The sequence below is a fragment of the Procambarus clarkii genome, chromosome 7 (assembly GCF_040958095.1).
Source record: "Procambarus clarkii isolate CNS0578487 chromosome 7, FALCON_Pclarkii_2.0, whole genome shotgun sequence".
In the NCBI taxonomy this organism is placed as follows: Eukaryota; Metazoa; Arthropoda; class Malacostraca; order Decapoda; family Cambaridae; genus Procambarus; species Procambarus clarkii.
This window is the reverse complement of record NC_091156.1, coordinates 15033093-15054124: the sequence shown is the minus strand read 5'-3', so window position 1 is coordinate 15054124 and position 21032 is coordinate 15033093. Positions and strand designations below refer to the sequence as shown.

The following is a 21032-nucleotide window of genomic DNA, read 5'->3' as shown; positions in this document are numbered from 1 at the left end:
GCAATGATTGAAATAATGAGAATGGAATTAAATTTACATTGTGTATGATAGTCTTTGACATTACCTCTAGAGTTTCTATTCACTTCATGAGGAAAGGAGGGAATAAGCACTTTCAAAGCGTTCAGAATTGCTTGAATGACGTATACACTTTCAGGAAACAGAGACATGCTACAAAAGAGGTTTGGCTAATGACTTCAGGGAATACGATATACTAGCCTGCTGCAAACCCTCTTGACAGTGTAATAGGTCTGCTCCCTGGAAAGTACAGAAAATAGAAGTAGAAATTGTACCCCTCAAGGTGAAAATGACTGCATGAACCGGGACAATAACGATATTTGCATGGGAGCATGATATCTTGGTTACCAAAAAGAGAAATGTGTGTGTTTATCACTCAGAAATATGTTGTTTGTGGTGTGTGTGTGTCATATGGGCCAATATGAACCACTATTAGGTATGATATACGTACATGAACATATTTATGCACATATGTATGTCTGCTTGCATGTTGAAATTAGTAAAGTAGATTCATTTTATCTGCAAGTATAATGCTGTAATAGCTACAAACTGTTTATTTTTACTAATGAAATATTCTGTTTCTGGCAGTCACGAGATGTGGACCGCAAAAACAAAGATGATGTTAAGGAAGCCAACAAGTACTTCTTCATTGAAGCTTGTATTGCTCTTCTCTGTTCATTCATCATCAATGTGTTTGTGGTAGCAGTGTTTGCCAAAGGACTTTATGGAGTCACTAATCAAGAAGTCGTAAGTTTTGTCATTTTTTAAAGATTTACCAAATTTGGAGTTACTATTGTGTAATGCAATACTTAGATACATATAATTTCTTTGATAAATGTTATTATGTATAATTGATTAGAGGAATTTGCACCAGTGGAGATAATGCATGTAACATAAGGAAAGATGCTTGTGTATTGAAAGTTTTTTTTTTTTTTTTAAAGGATGAATAATATAGAGATCTGATGCTTTGTTTCTCTTCTCGTGTACAATTAATATACTAGTTTGGCATGAGTGTGAGAACCCTAGAGTTAGAACATTAGAAATGTACAATCTGAATAGTATGTGTACATGTAAGAATAGGTAGGATAAAGAGTGAAATTGTAATGGAAGACCATGGAGTGGGAATGGCTGTAAATTGTAAGATTGAGAGTGAGCATTGCACTCTGATGGTAAGGTCATGTTGAAGTAATTAAATAATGAATGTGTACTCACCTAGTGTGTGTGTGTGTGTGTGTGTGTAATTACCTAAGTGTAGTTACAGGATGAGAGTTACGCTCGTGGTGTCCCGACTTCCCAGCACTTTGTCATATAATGCTTTGAAACTACTGACGGTCTTGGCCTCCGCCACCTTCTCACTTAACTTGTTCCGACTGTCTACCACTCTGCTTACAAAAGTGATTTTTCTTATATTTCTCCGGCAGCTTTATTTGGTTAGTTTAAATCAATGACCTCTTGTTCTTGAAGTTCTGGGCCTCGGGAATTCTTCCCTATCAATTTTATTGATTTCTGTTACTATTTTGTACGTAGTGATTATTTCGTCTCTTTTTCTTCTATTTTCTACTTTTTGCATATTTAATGCCTCTAACCTCTAAGGGATATATGGTGAGTGTAAATTACCTAAGTGTGATTACCTAGTGTGTGTGTGTGTGTGTATGTGTAGGTGAAGACATTGAGTACGTAACTTATAACATGGAGTTGCTGAAGAGGACAGAATGTGATTCATTTTGTATGAATTGATTGAATTATTGATATTTAGTTTTTAAAAAACAGTGAATTTCATCCGATGTACTACTGTGGCTACCTCGCTGGAGAGTCTTGCTCCTAATTTCCATGATAGTAATGTGTATGGAAGATATTGTGAATGAATATGAATCTCTTAAATATACATTTGCTGCTCGTTACATAATGCTTTTTCGTCTGTTATTGTTTAGACACACTGCCCCTCACCTCGTGTCTGCGTTTGCCTAGCAGTAAATAGCTTGACAATTCCCCAAATATTCATGGCTGTTTTCTTTTTAAGTATTTATGGTGTGAAGTGTTGTACCGATGGAAAAAACAAGCAAAGCCCTATACTATAAATGACAAACCTGCATATTCTTCACTATTATTTTGCACTTCTTTTTCAGCATGACAGCTGCGTATCTGCCAACAGCACCCATGCTAAAATATTCCCGGTAAGTATACGAGACTGCTTAGTTCATTATATCTTACTTGTTAGGACTGTATTCTTACAATGTCACTATTTCTATTTTAATCATCTGTCACTGTTTATTTAACATTCTCCATATACACAGGAATATATATATACACTTGGTTACATCTCCCTCTTATCAACCTGTCCTTCACTCAGTCCTTTATATTCTTGGATTAACCACTCATAAATCATATTTAAGGGGGGGGGGGAGTACCACCTCTGGCAGGAAGAAGAGGTGGCACCCATAGCCTCAGGAAAATGTACATACAATGCATTAGAGGGGATTTTTGGGTCTCCCCTCCAGTGCAGTTTCCATGTTTTGTACTACCTCATTTCCCCCCCCCCCCACCCTTTATTTTTTTTCTTTATATACATACATACCTCCATTACATACATGTATATATACATATGTGTGTGTAAAGCTTAAATGGCCCCAAAGCACCTGACAATGGTGTTGGGTGCATGTAGGTCTCCCGACTTCCCAGTACTTTTGAGTCACTGGCCGAGTGGTTACAGCACGGGACTGCTGGGACATGGAGACCCTGGCTGACCAGGTTCCAATTCTTCAGGGGTCAAGAGTTTTCAGATGTATATTGGCTTGGTTGGGCGACTGATTTCCAAGCTGTAGTTATTTGACACATCTGGAGTCAGTATAGTGTTGACTTGCTTAGCTAGATTATACGTGGGTGTAGGGATCTGCCTAAACCCTACAGATCTCTATATCCACATATAATCTAGCTAAATGACTGTGTGTGTAATATAACTGCAGCTTGAAATCAGTTGCTGATTTCTTAGACATAGTGAAGAACACTAAACCTGAAGGGATCATAGCATCTCTAGACGTGGAATCCCTGTTAATGAACGTGCCTGTGGACTTTGCTACACTCATAAGAACATAAGAACATAAGAACAAAGGTAACTGCAGAAGGCCTATTGGCCCATACGAGGCAGCTCCTATTCTATAACCACCCAATCCCACTCATATACTTGTCCAACCCGTGCTTGAAACAATCGAGGGACCCCACCTCCACAATGTTACGCGGCAATTGGTTCCACAAATCAACAACCCTGTTACTGAACCAGTATTTACCCAAGTCTTTCCTAAATCTAAACTTATCCAATTTATATCCATTGTTTCGTGTTCTGTCCTGTGTTGATACTCGGATCCAGATCTTGTCAAACAGCACCAGATAACGATGACATTAGACGGTAGACGGTTGGAGCAAGTTAGGTGAGAAGATGGTGGAGGCCAAGACCGTCAGTAGTTTCAAAGCGTTATATGACAGTGTGCTGGGAAGACGGGACACCACGAGCGTTGCTCTCATCCTGTAACTACACTTAGGTAATTGCATCTCTACCGAGTTCTCCCCGCCCACCGCTTACCCAATGTTTGATTGACTTCCTTTCCCATTATTCCCCTCTTCCTTACTTTAAGTTTGTTTGCTCCTATATTACTTCGACCTTTACCTCACCCCACACAACTTTACCTCTTCCACATGTGCATTTAACCTAAAATTGCACCTTTGTGTATTCATTCTTTACCTGAAGATATTCTAAAGTGAAATGAAACGGTGTAGAAAAGAAATTCTTCAATAATTACTAGAGATCTTTGCCATGAATTTTGGTAACTTGATTACTCTTCTTAATCCTGACACTAAGAGAATAAAAGCATAGAAAGCTTACACTAAAGACCACATTGCTGGTATTGTTGGTCTTAATATAACCAAATATGCTTAAAGGAATGCCTGTTGCCCAAGGATACAAACATATATACAATATATATATTATTTATTTACAGATGGTTGCTCTTTTTTATCTAAAACATATAAATATACAGTAATAAACAGCTGTGCAATTAGTTTATAAACATTCATATTCAGCATACTGCCAGCCACTTACACTTAAATCACTTAGGAGTGTGGGGAAGGGTGAGGGGCAGTTTTGTGGGCCAGGCACTTCCTGAGAATGTGAAGGTATTTTAATCACTTCAGTATTGACATATCTTATAAAATTGACTTCCAGTATATGTTGTATGCCTTTACATGCTGATAATCATGTTACAGGAGGATGGTGAACTAGTAGATGCTGACATCTACAAAGCTGGAGTATTCCTTGGGTGTACGTTTGGAGCAGCGTGTATGTATATCTGGTCTATAGGCATTCTGGCAGCTGGGCAGAGCTCAACCATGACTGGTACATACGTTGGACAGTTTGTAATGGAGGCAAGTGTTTTTTGCTTAGATAATTTATGTTTCTATTAAATAACTTTGCTATTTTAATGATTTCTAGCTTTATAATCCCTACCCACTATGGCCGTAAATATTGAGTACAAAATATACATGGAAAAAATCCTCAGGAATAATGTACGATCTTTCACAGGCAATGGAAGATGGTGGCCCTCTGGTAAATTAAGGAATGCTTCCAATTCTGATCACGTTACCAGTTTTTCATTGTTTCAGCCTGATAATTTTACCCATCATAAAGTTTTCCGTTCCATGATAGTAACCATGTCATTACCCCTGTGTTCTCTAATTCCCAATGGGTTAAGGAACAATTGATTGGTGTAGCTCAGAAATTGAACTGAGTAAAGGTGGCCTTTGAATTGTGAAGGGCTTAAATTTGTAAAAAAAAAAAAAAATCCTTCTGAAGCAAAATCCACACAAATTTAACGTAAATGCATTTATATGGAAACAAATTTGGTTATGTTTTAGAGCTTCCAAATGTTAAATTTCTTCAATTCTTTGCTCAATTAAACACCAACTTGAACCTTAATATTTAATACCTCCATTACTTTGCACCCATTATAAATGCATGTAAATTAAGAGGTGCATTGATGTAGGAATACTAAGTGTTTGTAAGATAAGAATTATTACATGTTTATAGAGCCTGAGACATTGCCAACTAGGCAGTACACCCACAGATCATTTAATAACTAATGCAACAAAGAGCAACTCGCACTCACTTTAAATCTTTGTGTAAAAGTGATAACAGAGAACCACCAAATCTGTTTTACAATACTGCTCTTGTAAAGCATGGGCTGACTGTATACTAAGTGCTCTTCTGAGCAAGTCACTTCGTTGCTCCTTAACCATACCTTCTGTCCCTACTTTGTTGGACTTTGGTGGTTTGTTTAGGGGCTCAGGTTGATTGTCCTGTCAGATGTAGTCACCAGGTAGGACTACCAAAAATATGTGGGAGCTCTTTAATAGGTGATCCTTTGTGTGCCAATTAATGTTTGAAAGGGTTTATGAATTTTTAAACATTCTATGGGGAAGCCCTGTCGGGTCCCCTGGAGCTATTAGACTGATATTAGTTAATATTAGTATGGGGGCTTCAGTCATATGAAGTTGTCATGCCTACTGGGGACCACTAGCTAGAACATGGTCCCCTCAGAGAGGCGAAGGGAGCAATGGCCTATGAAACTCACATGTATGAAAGTATTCATGTCTGCTATCGACTGGGGTTGAGCACCCAGAAAGGGGTAGGTGCTTCAAAACACACCCCTCATGGTAGAAATATTACAACCCAAGACTGAACAGAAGCGAGAAACTCCCCAAGGAAAAAAAGCAACATGTTATCATACCGTGCTCCACTTGTTTGTGCTACCTCTTCCCTTGCAGGGGGAGAGGGGGTTGCATCACCGAGCAGGCATAAGGAGCGTCAGTTTGTCGGTTGAAGCTTTACAGGGTGGACGCCTGCTCTGGCCTCGATAACCTGATTGGCTTCACCCTGCTGGTGTTCCTTCTGTGTGTAGGCAGTGACCAGGAGTTTGTACCAAGGTGTAGTGACTGCTTTGTTCACTACCTCCCACTTGGGGTCAGTTTAGGTCCCGGTACTTTCATTTGGCCCTGAGTAGGGGGTGGTTAGTTGCTGGTTGGGGCATGTTGGGCTTCTCAGTTTCCGTAATCGCAGCAGCCGTGACTCTTTCTGGTCCCCTGCGTTATGGTGCTTCTTTGAGTTTTCTTTTCATCTTTAGTTTGCTTTCTTGCCCGTTGGGAGGCTGCCACAATCCACATTAAGTGCTACCTAGGGTCAGTAGGGCAGTCCTCCTCTTGTCCTCCAGGCTGCTCACTTCACTGGGGCCAGTTTGCCCAGATCAATTATGGGGATACAACCGTCTTTGGTGGTCCAACACCTGGGCTTTCCGTATATGGACACAACTCCCTGCAGGCCCTGGAAAACCCTGTCGGGAGTTTGTTGACCTCGATGGGCGAGTTTTCCGAGTCCCATCTCACCTTGTGTGAGTTTTAAGGTTGCTCATTTCCCATTTCAGGGCGACAATCACCTGTATTACCTCCATCAGGCTGCTTGTTGGGTCGGCGACACCTTTGACCTGGAGTCTTGCGAGACTTGTTCTCTGCTCGTGCTCCAAGTTACCCATCCTGCTATGGCTGAGGTTAGGGGTCAAGCGGCTCGTGCATTGCATGCTAGGTTTAGGTTACTGCAACATACACAGTTGGTTGCCTGCTTGAATACCAAAACAGGGGCTACCTCGTTTTCGTTTTGGGGACCTGGACTTTGGGGCGTTTGTCGCTTCGACGTTGGTTCTGTCTGTGCTCTTCGTCCTCCCTTGTTGGTGTAGTTCACCATTCTCCTCTTCCCCTGCTTCCGGCCCCCAAACGTCTGAGGGTTTCGGGGTTGGGGCAGGGCTTAGCTGTTTGATGAGGCTCGGGCGGCTCCAGGTGTTGCCCCATTTGATGTGGGGACGGAGGCTTTTGAACCGGTTCCTCCCGCCGAGGCTCCTGGGCCCTTCAAGCAGGGAATTTTCTTGGATGCCTTTCCCTTGGACTCTGCCTTTCCTTCAAGGGTGGAGAGTGTTGAGGACAGCTCTGCCCCGGATCTAGTTTGGTGGATTCTAGGGCTGGGGGGAAGGCGGCCTGGGGCGCTTTGGCCCTTTTCGATCCTACCTATCTTGAGGTTATCTTGAGATGATTTCGGGTTTTTTTTTTTTTTTTAGTGTCCCCGAGGCCCGGTCCTCGACCAGGTCTCCACCCCCAGGAAGCAGCCCGTGACAGCTGACTAACACCCAGGTACCTATTTAACTGCTAGGTAACAGGGGCATAGGGTGAAAGAAACTCTGCCCATTGTTTCTCGCCGGCGCCTGGGATCGAACCCAGGACCACAGGATCACAAGTCCCGTGTGCTGTCCTCTCGGCCGACCGGATCCCATCCCTAGGTCATAGTACCTTCGGGGCGGGGTCTGTTGTCGAGAGGTTCGGGGGTTTTGTGCCCCACTTGTAAGAATTTGATATGGGATCGGCTCCCCCCCCCCCCAGGGGGTCGTTTCTGGGTTCCCTTGGGTTCTGCGGCTGCATCCTTCCAGAGGTTTTCGACCTCTCGAATTCCCCTGAGGAGGATCGGGATGCCCTAGGTGCATACCTCATGCTGATCAACCCGGCTTCCATCTCTCTGCTCGACCCAGTCTCCCTTGAGTTCGGGTCTTCTTCGCCATATTGGATATGTTACGAGGTGCCAGCGTCTTCATGGCTCGCAGACTGCCCCTTCTTTTTGTTGGAAGCATGGCATACATTGTCGTTACTGCATGCTTGAGTGGCTAGAGCTCACTACGGTGTTGCAAGTGTACTTAGGGGGGGCATGCTTGAGCATCTTAATGCATGCTTGTGCTTCCTCATGAGGTTGGTGTGCTCCAGTTGCACGTCCAGGTCCCTTCCTTTTCAGCTGCTTTGGCTGCGGAAGATGTTTGCGCTCTTGGGCATTTGGCTTTGGTGCCTCGCTTCTTTTTCCTTCTTGAGCTGTTTTCGGACAGCTCAAGAAGGGCTGGCTTGTGGAGGAGTTGGCTGCCGGGTCGTCGTCTGCTGCGTTGACTTTAATGTTGCTTAAGCTGTTTGCGCCTATTCTCTGGGAGGTGGTGTCCTTATTTTTGCCTCTCGCCTCGCACGTCAGCAGGCTGTCCTCTCGCTCTCTGTGGATTCTGCTTGGGCCCTGGCTCGTAAGCTTTTTGTCTCCATTTTGTCTGCTGTTTTTTGCGGATTCAGTTGTTTCTCCAGGCGGCTTATATTAACACTTTCGCGCTTTCGAGTAGAGATAACTCGTCACTGGTTTTTCTTACGATTCCGCATAACTGCCTACTTTTCTCGTCAATCAAAAAAATATTTCTATAAATTCCATTTTTTAACCGAAATGGATGGGGATACTCTCAGATTGTTCTCCATGAAATTCCCGTTCTCCCTCACCGAACACATGGCATCTCGGCCTACCCAGTCACGTGGTCGGCCCATTGTTTTGTTGACACGCCAAGTGCCCACACTGTGCTCCCCTCTCGCGGCAAACGTGACCCGTTTTACGCATTTATTTCCGTTCCGTTTCCGTTCTCGTGTACCTAAAACCCATTCAATACCTTCAACATGGATGCTGCACCAGGAACAAGCAGTGGAACGCAAAACAAAGGTAGGAAATCTAGGAAAGCAGAAGAGATCGCCAGGATTTTCGATCTGTATCGTGGGGTCAATCTCACTCCATCCAAGATTCCCGACGTTGTTGAAGCCTTTTCAGGGTCTTCTGATGATGATTTGGAGGCTGACGAACCGGAAAATGATGTTCTTTATGAGGTTTCCTCAAGTGATGAAGATATTTCGAGTGAGAGTGAGGATGAGAGTGATGAAGAAGCCCCAGCCCCGCCACGCGGTGACCGCACGTGTCCGGTACCAAAGAGGGCTAGGCTGGGTGATGAGTGGAATCGTAGCAATACTCCTCCCATCGTTGATAACTTTACTGCAACCCCTGGCCTAACAATTCCACTACCTGCTACTCCATTGCAGTTTTTACAATTATTTTTCACTAGAGCAGTGGTTGAATACTTAGAGTATGAAACAAATTTGCATGCCACACACGTCATACATCTCATGGCTGAGTCAGCAAGAGAAACGTGGAAACCAGTGTCGGTGAAAGAAATGGCCCGATATTTGGCCCTGTGCATACTGATGGGCATAGTGAAGATGCCTACAATGAGGATGTACTGGCAGACGAATCAGATGTGGCATTGTCGATTCTTCAACTTGTTTATGTCGTCTGCTCGGTTCCAACACATTTCTAAGTTCTTCCACATGTTTACACATGTGGCACACTTAGACTACAACGTGGCGCCCCCAAGGATCTGCAACAAGTTGTAAAGGGTAAAATGGCAACCGACACGACCGTATACATGCGCAAGGATAACACCTTTGTTATAGTTTGGAAGGACAAGCGCCCCGTCTCTGTCATTACCAATATCCACAATGCCGACACTACTCAAGCACAGCGCAGGAAACGCGTTCGTAAAGGTGACGGGAGAACTGGTGTAGAAATTGTGAAAATGAACAAACCCAAGGCCATAGTGGATTACAATAAGTTCATGAAAGGTGTTGATCATTTTGATCAAATGGTCAAATATTATGAGTTTGCAAGAAAAACCCACAAATGGACCAAGAAGATCACTTTCTATTTTCTGCAAATGGCCATGCACAATGCATACGCATTGTATAACCACTACTCAACAGATACAAAAAAACTAACACTATTAGAGTTTCACGCAGTAGGAATAAAAGCCTTATTGGCGTGGAACAGCAAGGAATGGCCAACAACAACAAGTATACCACATGTTCCCGACATAGATGCCAGCGCAGCTCCTCCTGCTGACGCGGCAGTTTCAACACCCGGGCCATCTGGTGCTAGGCGTCCTCTGTTCACCTCAACACCTAAAGCCCACTCATCAACCACAAATTCTGAAATGGACATTGAGGACATAGAACCACTTGATGTTTCTGATTTCATAGAAGATTCTACTACAAGTTTGGTGGTTCCTGTAGAAGACAATATTCTTCCAGTGAATCCAAAAAATACAAGAATTATAGATTCAGAACAACGTCTCAACTACAAGTTGACGCATGAACTCGTGCACTTGGCTAAAAAAAAAAGATGCCGTGTTTGTTACAAGTCTGGCAAAAGGAGGGACGTGATATATGGATGTAAAACTTGTGATGTGGCACTGTGCGCTGCGCCTTGCTACACAAGGTACCACCGAAGAAAGATATTTTGGGTGGAGAAAAAATAACCACCGGCAACAGCTTCACTCCACCTAAGAAACATCAGATGAGCAACTTCAGGATCAGAAGCCTGAAGATGGTGGAGTGAAGAAAAAATGCTCAACTGTTGATCTTCAATCAACATAGACAGGGTAAGTACACCTATTTGGAATTTTTTATCATCTATAAGAAGTTGTATTATATACGTTTTGTAGAGAATTTATTTGCGAATTTTTTGGTACCAGAATGAATATTATATCACATAAACTTCTATGAGTAAAAAAAAAAAACACAAAGTATGTTTGGGGGTGTGGCGGGTGTGGCTCTGGGTGTGGCGGGCGTGTGGCAGTGGGTTCCCTTTAGCCATTGATATATCCAACACGTGGGAAATATTTGTATGTGTTATGTATATGTCTGTGTAGGGAATTTTACTGTGATCACTGTCATACAAATTATAAAATGTTTCAACAAGTATAAACATAAGAAACATCAAACGAACGAAAACAATGCGTTCGTTTCTGCCGTGAACGCATACTGAGCGACGTGGTTCTATATTTGGCGCTTCTCTTACACATGCTTTGTACAAATGTTATACATTTCATCTTATAGAAAATTTTATTGCGAACACATTGGTATAAAAAAGAAATACGTACATAGAAAAGTAGGGTCAGGAAACGTATAAATGTATAAACTTTCCAAGCATGATTTCCCCCCTGTGTTTTCGCCAGTGCGCTCGCGGCTAACTACTCTCCACTTCCCACACTCTTGCGGGTGGGCAATTACCTATATTAAACATTCATATGCATATGTCCGTGTAGAGAATTTTATTGCGATTCCAATGATACCAAAATTAGCGATGTAGGACAACTGTAGGCTTCGCAACCATTAAGAGAGTGGAAACATTTTGTTGCTGTTTGGCGCTCTCGGCGAGTGATCTGCATAGTTTTTTATTTGGTGTTGATACTCCTTATGCTTGGGCGGCATTTTATAGGTATGCTCTTATAGACAATTTCATTGCGAACACAGTGATACCAAATTTAAATACGTGCGCCTTCAATTATTGTCAGGACAGTCAAAAGAGTGTACACTTTTTCGGTCTTACGCGTAGGGGCGCGAAGTGCCGAAAGCATCTAGGGTATTGATTTTTTTTGAGCGCCGAGAGCGCGAAAGTGTTAATTGTCTCCCTCTTTTGGATACGTTGGTTATCCGGAGTGCGAGTTCTCGTGCTTCCCGGAAAGGTCGTACCAGGACTTCGGCATACACTGGTTGAGTTGGGCCTTTGGTAGCAGTTCTGAGCCAGCTTCTGCTCTGGACCTGTCTTCGTGTGGTTGGCAGGGTGTTCATCTTGCACGCAAGTTGGGTTCTCGGAAGGGTTACTGGCCCTTTCGTAGGTAGCCCCATTGACCCAAGAGACCGAGCAGGTCTCTTAGTGGTCTTTTCGCCACTTCCTTTCCCTGCATAAGTTGTCTTCGGTCTCGGGTCGTATTGTGTTGACTTTTCTTTCTTGGCTCTTTCAGGACAGGTTAAGGTGGTGGTCTTGTTCCCCTGTTCCAAGGCTCAGTCTCTCAAGTCGTCTGCAGGATTGACAAGTCTAGCCAGCCTGTGGTATACCCTCGCTCTCATCATGTTTGTAAGTTTGCAGCTTTGGCTGCTGTGTTTAGAAATATGTCTTTGGTGGATATTCGGGCATGGGGATTTTGGGGATCGAACAGGGTCCTGGCTGCCCGATATCTAGTCAATGGCCCTCAGTGGTCTTGTGTCGCCTTGGGTCGGCGGTTGCAGCCAGTTGTCTCGTCTTCGTTATGAGTTGTGCAGTGCAGCTGCCTCACAGAAAAGTCCCTTTTACTTTTCTCTTTGGATAGTTAGCTCCAGGGAGCCGACAGGGCTCCCCCACAGAAAACCAGCGTTGAATGAATTGAAATGCCATTTTCTGGGTAGAGCCCCGGAGGCTTCCTGGCACCCACCCTACCTAGCACCAGTATGACCTAAAAAACAATTTTAAGATCCCTGCTGTGTCATGGCAGGTGGTTTTCCTTTCCGTATCTAGCATAGACCAGGGGGGGGGTGCCAGGCAGTTCTTTCCTTAGAAATTAATGATAAATTTTGTAAGTATAATAGATAATCAGGATAAGAGTAGAATTTTCTTTACATCAAGTAAGTTGTCTTTTTGGTTTGGTGCTAAACACCAAAAATGAGATGTATTTTTTGTTTTGTAGGGCTTCCTGAACCTGCGGTGGAAACGTTGGCAGCGTGTTCTTCTTACCCGAACTATTGCCATTACTCCGACTTTCTTTATTGCATTTTACCAGGTGAGTATATCAGTTATTTTACCCCTGTATAAGCACTGAACCTATTTATCTATTAGATTTGGTAAAGCCTTACAGGTAAAACATCATTTAATATGAGTCTATTCTTTGCATTTCTGTACAACAGTGTCAGCACATTGTGCTCTTTGGTAAGCTCATCATGGATGCAGACAGCACAATTAGAAGAGTATAGAATCTAAAGCCATCAAAAAGTACGATACCACCAAACAGAAAATTCAGTATTGCTACCCATCATGCTGAATTACTGTAATAGTGCAAGAGTTCTGTAATCTGTATTATAGTAACCTGAATCTTTGGGTAATTCAAGTAAATTCAAATTCGAGTTTTTGACTGCTCAACTCGAATAAAAATATGTATTTCTGATATTTCTGGTGAACAAAAACCGAAATCAATTAAAAAAATAGTTACATTTTTGTAAGTAAAAACATTTGTGCAATATTTTCAACATACTGTATATGTGATCAGGGGGAGGGTATTTAAAACTTTTGGAGAACAAAGAAATTTTCACAAAGAATTTTTTTATGCGCACAGCGGGAATGTCATATTTTAAGGCAGTGCAGCATGGTTATCTTGAGATGATTTGGGGGCTTAGCACCCCCGCGGCCCAGTCCTCAACCAGGCCTCCTGTTTGTTACTCACCTCCAGGAAGCAGCCCATAGCAGCTGTCTAACTCCCAGGTACCTATTTACTGCTAGGTGAACAGGTGCATTAGAGGTGAAAGAAACTCTGCCCATTTGTTTCCCCTCCACCAGGGATCGAACCCGTAACTTCAGGACTATGAATCTGAAGCGCTGTCCACTCAGCTGTCAGGCCCCTGACAGCTGGTTAAACCCCTGACGGTGGTTAAAGTGCAAAACTCATTCCTGAAAGCTTCATTTTCTTGTTGTAATTTAAGGACTTTTTCTTTATACTTTTTTTCAGCCTATCCTCAATAATCTCTAGTCTGCCAAAAAAAACTTTCCTTATGTTGAGAATCCTTCGAATCATTCATCTGCTGGTGTGCTTACATCTTCCATGGTGGCAGCCATCTCTGTTATTGACGATCTTTTGTTTTGGAGTACTGTATAAACTTTCCCAACACAGAATTTTCACTCAATTTCGCATATTTCTTGTATCTTGTTTACTTTTTTCAACTCCCTATTCCTTTATACCAACACTTACAGCCCTCAGCCCATTCCCAATACTTAGGCAATTGGATATTCCTGGAGCCTGCTGCAGTGTGACTCCTGCCTCCTGGTGCTGTGATGAGTGCATGTTCTTTAATGTTTTCTTCATAGAAAACGAAAGGCTCCAAGGAGTTAAGGAAATAGTTAAAGAATTTTGGAAAATTATTATACATGAGAAAATAAGCAGAAGTAATGATAAGGCTTCGAATCTGCACACTGGGTACTCCCAAGTATTCGTCCTAACCAACTCGGCCACGACATGCTGAAGGAAATGCAACCTGGGATTCAACTGAATCTGTACGGGTCCTAAGACTTCCACTTGCTTGCTTGCACTCTGGCTGTGGTATCTAGGAGTTCTACTTACAGAAGAGAAGTGTGTTGCAGATAAAAATGGATAGATATGGGAATGTGTGCCTGCAGAGTGCATGCAGGCAACGTGTGAAATCCTGATTGAGCTCCAATGAAAACCTTAAGGACCCCTAGATGATTCAGTTGAATGAGGTTGCATTGCGTTAGCATGTCGAAGCCTAGTGTGCATATTCGAATCCTCATGGCATCTACCGATTTTCTTGTTGATACATCACCTTAATGTGATTTCTTTGCAGCTTATTATTCATTTTGAAATAAATACAAGATTTAATTGTTTCACTTTTGATAGAATGGTGGCATATACAAAAATAAATCGATATACAGTACTGTATTTTGTTAACCGGCAGTACAGTACTTTATTATGTTTGCAGAACATCAATGACCTCACTGGGATGAATGATCTTCTGAATGCTGTCATGTCCCTTCAGTTGCCTTTTGCTCTGATTCCAACTCTGACATTCACCTCATCAGAGCGTATTATGGGAGACTTCAAAAATGGATTGTAAGCTACTTTCATTCTGATTATATATCTCCTATATGCTCTACAGTATGTTTTTAATCTCATTAAAGTACTTTAAAATTTCATTTAGTCTTTTAGGATGGAAGTATTTTATACAAAAATCAATGTTTAAATCAGTTAATACAGTATAGGTACAGTAGTTTATTAGCAAATCTACTGTGATTTCACTGAAGCAAGAGTTAATTAAGAGACTCCACTGTCTTACAGGTTCACAAAAATCTTGGCTTCCCTCTTGTCGCTATTGGTGATTGCCATTAACATGTGGTTTGTAGTCAATTTCCTGGGCACTCGTCTTGACGGGCAGTGGTGGGCGTACCTTCTGGTGTGCGTGTGTGGGATCATGTACTTCAGCCTCATAATTTACCTGGCGTTGTTCCTCGCCATTGCATTTGGTTTTAATTTCAGCTGCAGCTTGCCGGTGAGTACCAAGTTTATAATTTTGGTTCACATTATATTTCATTATTTATAAAAACAGTTTGAAGTTTAGAGGTCAAGTGTGTGTGTGTGTATGGAACTTTTCATGTTTGACATATGTTGATTAATAAGGATAACAGCTTTTTCTTTTTGTGTGTGTGTGTGTGTGTGTTCTTGATAAAAAGTATAAGCTTTTTTAAATTAAGTACAGTACAGTAAATGTTTCTAGCACTTTGAAATGCAGTGCATGTTTCCAAATACTCTAATTAGTAACAGTATTCTCAGTTATACTTACATAATTAGGTGTCCCCAAAGGTCTTTTGTTATTATTTTGTCATGTTCATATTTATGTTTGAGCTCTATACCACTTGATTATTTCTTGAGGTTGGTCCTATTAATCCTGTGGACAGGGCTATTGACTGTCAGGGCAGGTCGATATTTTGAACCAACACAACAAGGCTCCTTTTAAACATCCCTGTTGGGCCATACCGCTAGGAAGATACTAGAGTGACCCAACAGACATTTCAAAAGATTCATGATGCATCGATGCAGAATATCATTCTTGCCAGACTGTGAATAGTCCTGTCCATGAGAACAGCAGCACCTTACTTGAAGAATCTACCAAAACCACCATGCCTCCCATATCCTTTTCTCACTGTGTCCACATTTTAATATAGGTACATAGTATAGTTTTGTTTTTGAAGAATATTCATAAATGGCTTGTATTGTGAGATATGCCTAACAGGGATTTGGGATACCTCCATTGATTGGTTGTGATAAAAATATATCTAGTTTATTTGCATAATTATGCTGTGTATCTATAAAAGTGTGTGTCTCTCTGTGTTTGTTTCTTTGTCTTCTTCTAAGTTAGGGGCCAGATGCTTGGGGCTGGTCTCGCCAAACTTTACAGAATGACTGGTCTTTGGAGATCGTCATAGGCAGGTCAAGGTTGAACCCAGTGACCTCCCTCCCTTTTGAATGAAATAGCAAATCATACTACTTTCAGATCTCACTAAATAAAAGACTCCATCCTCACAAAGCTTATGGGAATGAAGGGAATGTGAAGAGTAGAAAGACTAGGGTAGGCAGTGAGAGCTAGGGAGTGTGGTGAATGGTAGGAAATGTAGTGAAGGGTAGGGGGAAGTAGCAATAGAGATGGGATGTGGTGGAGAGGGAAAGAAATAAAGGTTATAGAAGGTGGTGAAGGATAGGGAATGATGTGGAGGGTAGGAAATGTGGGGAAGGTGGTGAATGGTAAAGAAGTTGGTAATGTACAGAGAGGGTGGTGAAGCGTTGGGAAGTGGCGAAGGAGAGGGAAGGCGTGTGCCGGTGTGTTAAGATGGTACTGCGATGATGGTAGTATGTTAGGAAGATGGTTACAGTGATGAAGTTAGTAGTAAAAATGCGGCATCTATTACCCAAGCAATTCTGGGTATCCCCACTAGTTTTCAATAGACTACCAATTCTCAACTGGTGGGTTGCGACCCTCGTGCAGTTTGAAAAGTAGCTCACATCAATGATGTGAGCTGCTACTTCTTAATGATGTGATTGTTTCTAAATTCATCCTTTGAATTTTTTCAGTTCTGAAAGTGTCACGGGGGTCACAGGTCTTTTGAGTACTTTATTAGAAAATAAAGCCATGAGTCCAGAAAGGTTGGGAACCATTGCTGTAAAATGTATAATGTACTCTTTGCAAATAAGGTGTATTACGCATAACATGTATATTAAGGTTTTTGCTTTCAATACAGTCCTTTAATACTATTTTCATTAACTGGATCATTACTGAGTAAGAAATATTATGCTTGGAATATAATGTTTAAGGGTGTTTATATTTTAATAAATGCTGAAATCTTAGATGAGGCAAAAAGATGATGAAGTTGGAGTCTTTATGTTGACCTTGACCAGAGTTGAATATGATGAATGTTACTTTGTTAGATGTCCAGTTCTTGCATACTTGTTTTTGTGCTTTGCATCGCTTGTCTTTTCTTTTAATAACTGCATTTCTAATCCTCATGATATGATGAACTTCTCCAAAACTCGTACATTTGTTTTTCAAGCTTTCTGGACTTACGGGCATGGATGAAATTAGTCCTACTTTGCAACAGAGCTTCGAAGGGTATGTGTTCTTCAAGCTTACTATAATGCTACCTACTATATTTTTTTTTTTCGTATGATAAGCAGTGCAATTTCATGACTAAGAATCTCTGTGCACGATAATAAACTATCTCATCTTTAATAACATGTATTTCATCTCTTTTTCACTCTGAGAATTAACCACATGCATACCAGTGATTTATCAAAATGTTATCACTTGTCCAGTGGGTTACCAAAATTACTATACCTGTATTTTTATAGTTTTAACTGTGAGATCTCGACTTTCATTCTTCATCACATTCTCTTGTCGTATCCCAATACGTTCATACATGATATTACTGTACCATGAATATATTTGAGTCAGATTTGTTATTAATCATAAGACAAATGTTGATAGTGGAATTGCTGTATAGACACAATAGGATCATGCTTAGTTTAGGTGGTAATTACGCAGTACAGTTCCTGTATTAATTTTAATAAAGCCAAAATGTTTCAGAATTTATTTACTTGTTAAGTAAATCTAAAAAGTAGCAAAGGAGATGGGATGTGGTGGAGAGGGGGAAGAAGTAAAGGTTATAGAAGGTGGTGAAGGATAAGGGAATGATGTGGAGGGTAGGAAATGTGGTGAATGTTGGAATCGAGTTTGGGAGAGGATAAACATGTAAATAGAAGTGTACTGAGTGGACATGGAGACTGTATTAAAATGAAAAGTGTGAAAATAAAATAACGAAAAATATACGTATTAACCCAACAACTGCGCATCGCAACCAGGGTTGTTTCATTGATGGTGCATACCACCACAACCAGGTTTTTTAGGTATAGCATAAGATTTTAAACTCCCGCGGGTGCACAGGGCTCACATCCTGTTCTTCAGGGCTCCAGTAAACAGATGCCATCATGAAAAAAAAAATGTTCATCTCTCCTGGCTGCGAGAGCTTCAGTACTGAGAGTGTGACCAAGGCTGGTGCGTGCAGCTGGAGCTCTCAGCACCGCTGTGCAGCTAGGAGCCACAGCACCACATAAGTCATGAATGAAATAAGTAACAGGGTTTATTTTGCTTTGATAGTGTCTTAGTTTTATTTTTTCAGTCATAGATGATCCTAACTGTAATGAAGAATATGTACAATGTTCAGGTATCAGTGAACACAATGCTAGTTATGATGATCACAATGTGTGGCAGACAGCCACAGCACTTGGCCATTGTTTCGTGCATGTACACATCATAAAACAATCTTGAGCTTTACAATATAAATATAACCTTGTGGAAATGGATTCATATTCAGAATTTAGTGACAGGAATGTCAGAGCTGGGGTTTTGTTGCCCTTGTTTGTCTCTGGATAGGAGGTAGTTTTCGTCACTGATAGGGGCTCGGGGTACTGCACAGCTAGTTATCACCTATCATAGTGGCTGGCTCTGTTCCGCCTGGGTACATTGTCCTCTTGCAGGGTTTTTCTTTTGTTTTTGTTTGTTCCTACCTGGTGGGGAATGTCTGCCTTGTTTTTCCCCTCTGTTGTTAGGGTCGGTGTTCTTGCCTAGTTGTGCTTGCGGGGGTCGATATCTGGCTCTTGAGTCCTGCCTCTCAACTGTCAATCAACTAATGTACAGGTTCCCGAGCCTACTGGGCTCTATCATATCTACACTTGAAGCTGTGCATGGAGTCAGCCTCCACCACATCACTTCCTATTGCATTCCATTTGTCTACTACTCTGACACTGAAAAAATTCTTTGTAATGTCACTGTGGCTCATTTGGGCACTCAATTTCCACCTGTGTCCCCTAGTGCATGTGCCTCTTGTGTTAAATAGTCTGTCTTTATCTACCCTATCAATTCCTCTGAGAATCTTGAATGTGGTGATCTTGTCCCCTCTAACTCTTCTGTCTACCAGTGACGTGAGATTTAATTCCTGTAGTCTCTCCTCATAGCTCATACCCCTCAGTTCGGGTACTAGTCTGGTGGTAAACCTTTGAACCTTTTCCAGTTTAGTCTTATGCTTGACCAGATATGGACCCCATGCTGGAGCCACATACTCCAGGATTGGTCTGACATATATGGTATACAAGTTCTGAAAGATTCCTTACACAAGTTTCTAAAGGCTGTTCTTATGTTAGCCAACCTGGCATATGCCGCTGATGTTATCCTCTTGATATGGGCTTCAGGGGACAGGTCTGGCATGATATCAAGCCCCAGGTCTCTCTGTCTCTCTCTCTCTCTCTCTGACTCTTGAAGTATTTCAGCTCCCAAATGATATCATGTATCTGGTCTCCTACTCCCTGTGCCTATCTTCTTTACATTACATTTGCTTGGGTTAAATTCTAACATTTGTTCGACCATTCATGCAGCTTGTCCAGGTCTTCTTGAAGCCTCAAGCTGTCCTTCTCTGTCTTAATCCTTCTCATAATTATGGCGTCGTCAGCAAACATTGAGAGGAAGAAGTCTATACTCTCTGGGAGATCATTTACATATATCAGAAACAGGATAAGTCCGAGTACAGTGTGTGTTTTCTTGTGTGTTGGCGGTATCCCCCGCTAGGCCCCTGTGAGTGGCCACGTCCCAGGGGTTCAGCTTTTAGAAGTTCGTTTGGTAGACTTGGGTGCCGGTTCGCAATACCCTGTCTTGGCGTTCCTTGGTGCGTTAATATGGCCTAGAACTTCACCCACATCGACTGATGAAAAATAGTCAGGGTATCCATGTCAGCCATGGATAGCTCTGGGGAGCCTCCGGGACTCACCCAAAAAATGGTGTTTCATTACATTTAACGCTTTTTTTTTTTTTTTGCCAGACTTTCTAGCCCTATTGCGGCCAAAATATGCCACCTACAATTTTTGTATTATTTTTCCTGTGATCAGGGAACACAAATGAACACTTTTTATAAGACAAAATATTTATATTTATTTATTTTTTATTGCACCTATGGGTGTTGAAGGCCATATAGCCCAGAGCAGTTTAAGGGTTAATGCACCTGGTCTAGGCCTGTTAGTTGGAAATGAAGTATAGCTGATAGGTTAATGAATTTATTTGGGTAGGGAAAGAGGAAGACCAAGAAAATTGACAGGATGGTAAGAATATGAACACACATGTAATTACCTAAGTGTAATTACAGGATGAGAGCTGTGCTCGTGGTGTCCCGTCTTCCCAGTACTCTTTGTCATATGACACTTTGAAACTACTGACAGTTTTAGCTCCTTGTTAATTTTGTTGATTCTAGTTACTACTTTATATGTAATCATATCGCCTCTTTTTTTTTCTTCTGTCTTCTAGCCTTGACATATTTAACACCTCTAGCTTCTTCTTGTAGCTTTTTTTTTTTTAGTTTCAGAAGCTACTTTGTAGCATATCCTTACAACCTTTCCAGCCTATTGATGTACTTCTGGTGATATGGGCATCATACAGCTGCTGCATATTTCAATTTTGATGTCTCAAAAGTCATGAATAGTTTCTTTAATATTTCACCATCAATGTACAGCGGAACCCTGGTCTACGAGTGTCCCAGAGTATGAATTTTTTGGTGTATGCCGACAATTTCATTGTAAAATTTGACCCGGTGTACAACGTTTGCTCCAGAGTACACGACTCTTGTTGATACTTGTATGAGTCGGCGCTTTGGTTCTGCTGGGCATGGAGTGTTGCACGTTCAGTTTTACAGTGTATCTCGCCTAGTGATGACTGTGCTTGAATTCTCTGTAAAGGATGTAATTGTTTTTGTGCTTTTTTTTTTGTTTCTGAATATAAAAGTTCTGGTTATATATCATGCCATGAGTCCCAAGAAAGTCAGTGGTAAAGCTCAACCGAAGAAAATTGTTGAGGATGATAATAGAGGAAGAAAAAAAAGTTAATTCATAAATATGAAGACCAATTTTGGTCAATTTTGGCCAATTTTGTTGACTAAGTAAGAGACCTAGACCTAGTGCTTG

General features: G+C 41.6%; 1 protein-coding gene across 16 annotated transcripts in view; it reads left to right on the top strand.

Annotated features, from left to right (window-relative positions):
- Mvl (solute carrier family member malvolio) overlaps positions 1 to 21032 on the top strand; it is a 45375-nt gene that overhangs the window by 18143 nt on the left and 6200 nt on the right. For 9 of the 16 annotated variants that reach the window (XM_069313156.1, XM_069313163.1, XM_069313138.1 and 6 more), the window contains exons 6-11: positions 604 to 762; positions 2142 to 2189; positions 4273 to 4431; positions 12447 to 12539; positions 14464 to 14594; positions 14820 to 15030. In XM_069313156.1, the coding sequence (XP_069169257.1) occupies positions 604 to 762; positions 2142 to 2189; positions 4273 to 4431; positions 12447 to 12539; positions 14464 to 14594; positions 14820 to 15030 (801 nt within the window). Of the gene's footprint in view, positions 1 to 603; positions 763 to 2141; positions 2190 to 4272; positions 4432 to 12446; positions 12540 to 14463; positions 14595 to 14819; positions 15031 to 17083; positions 17143 to 17994; positions 18163 to 21032 lie in introns of those variants that run through there. The other 7 variants (XR_011224658.1, XR_011224657.1, XR_011224659.1 and 4 more) reach the window with 2 other exon arrangements.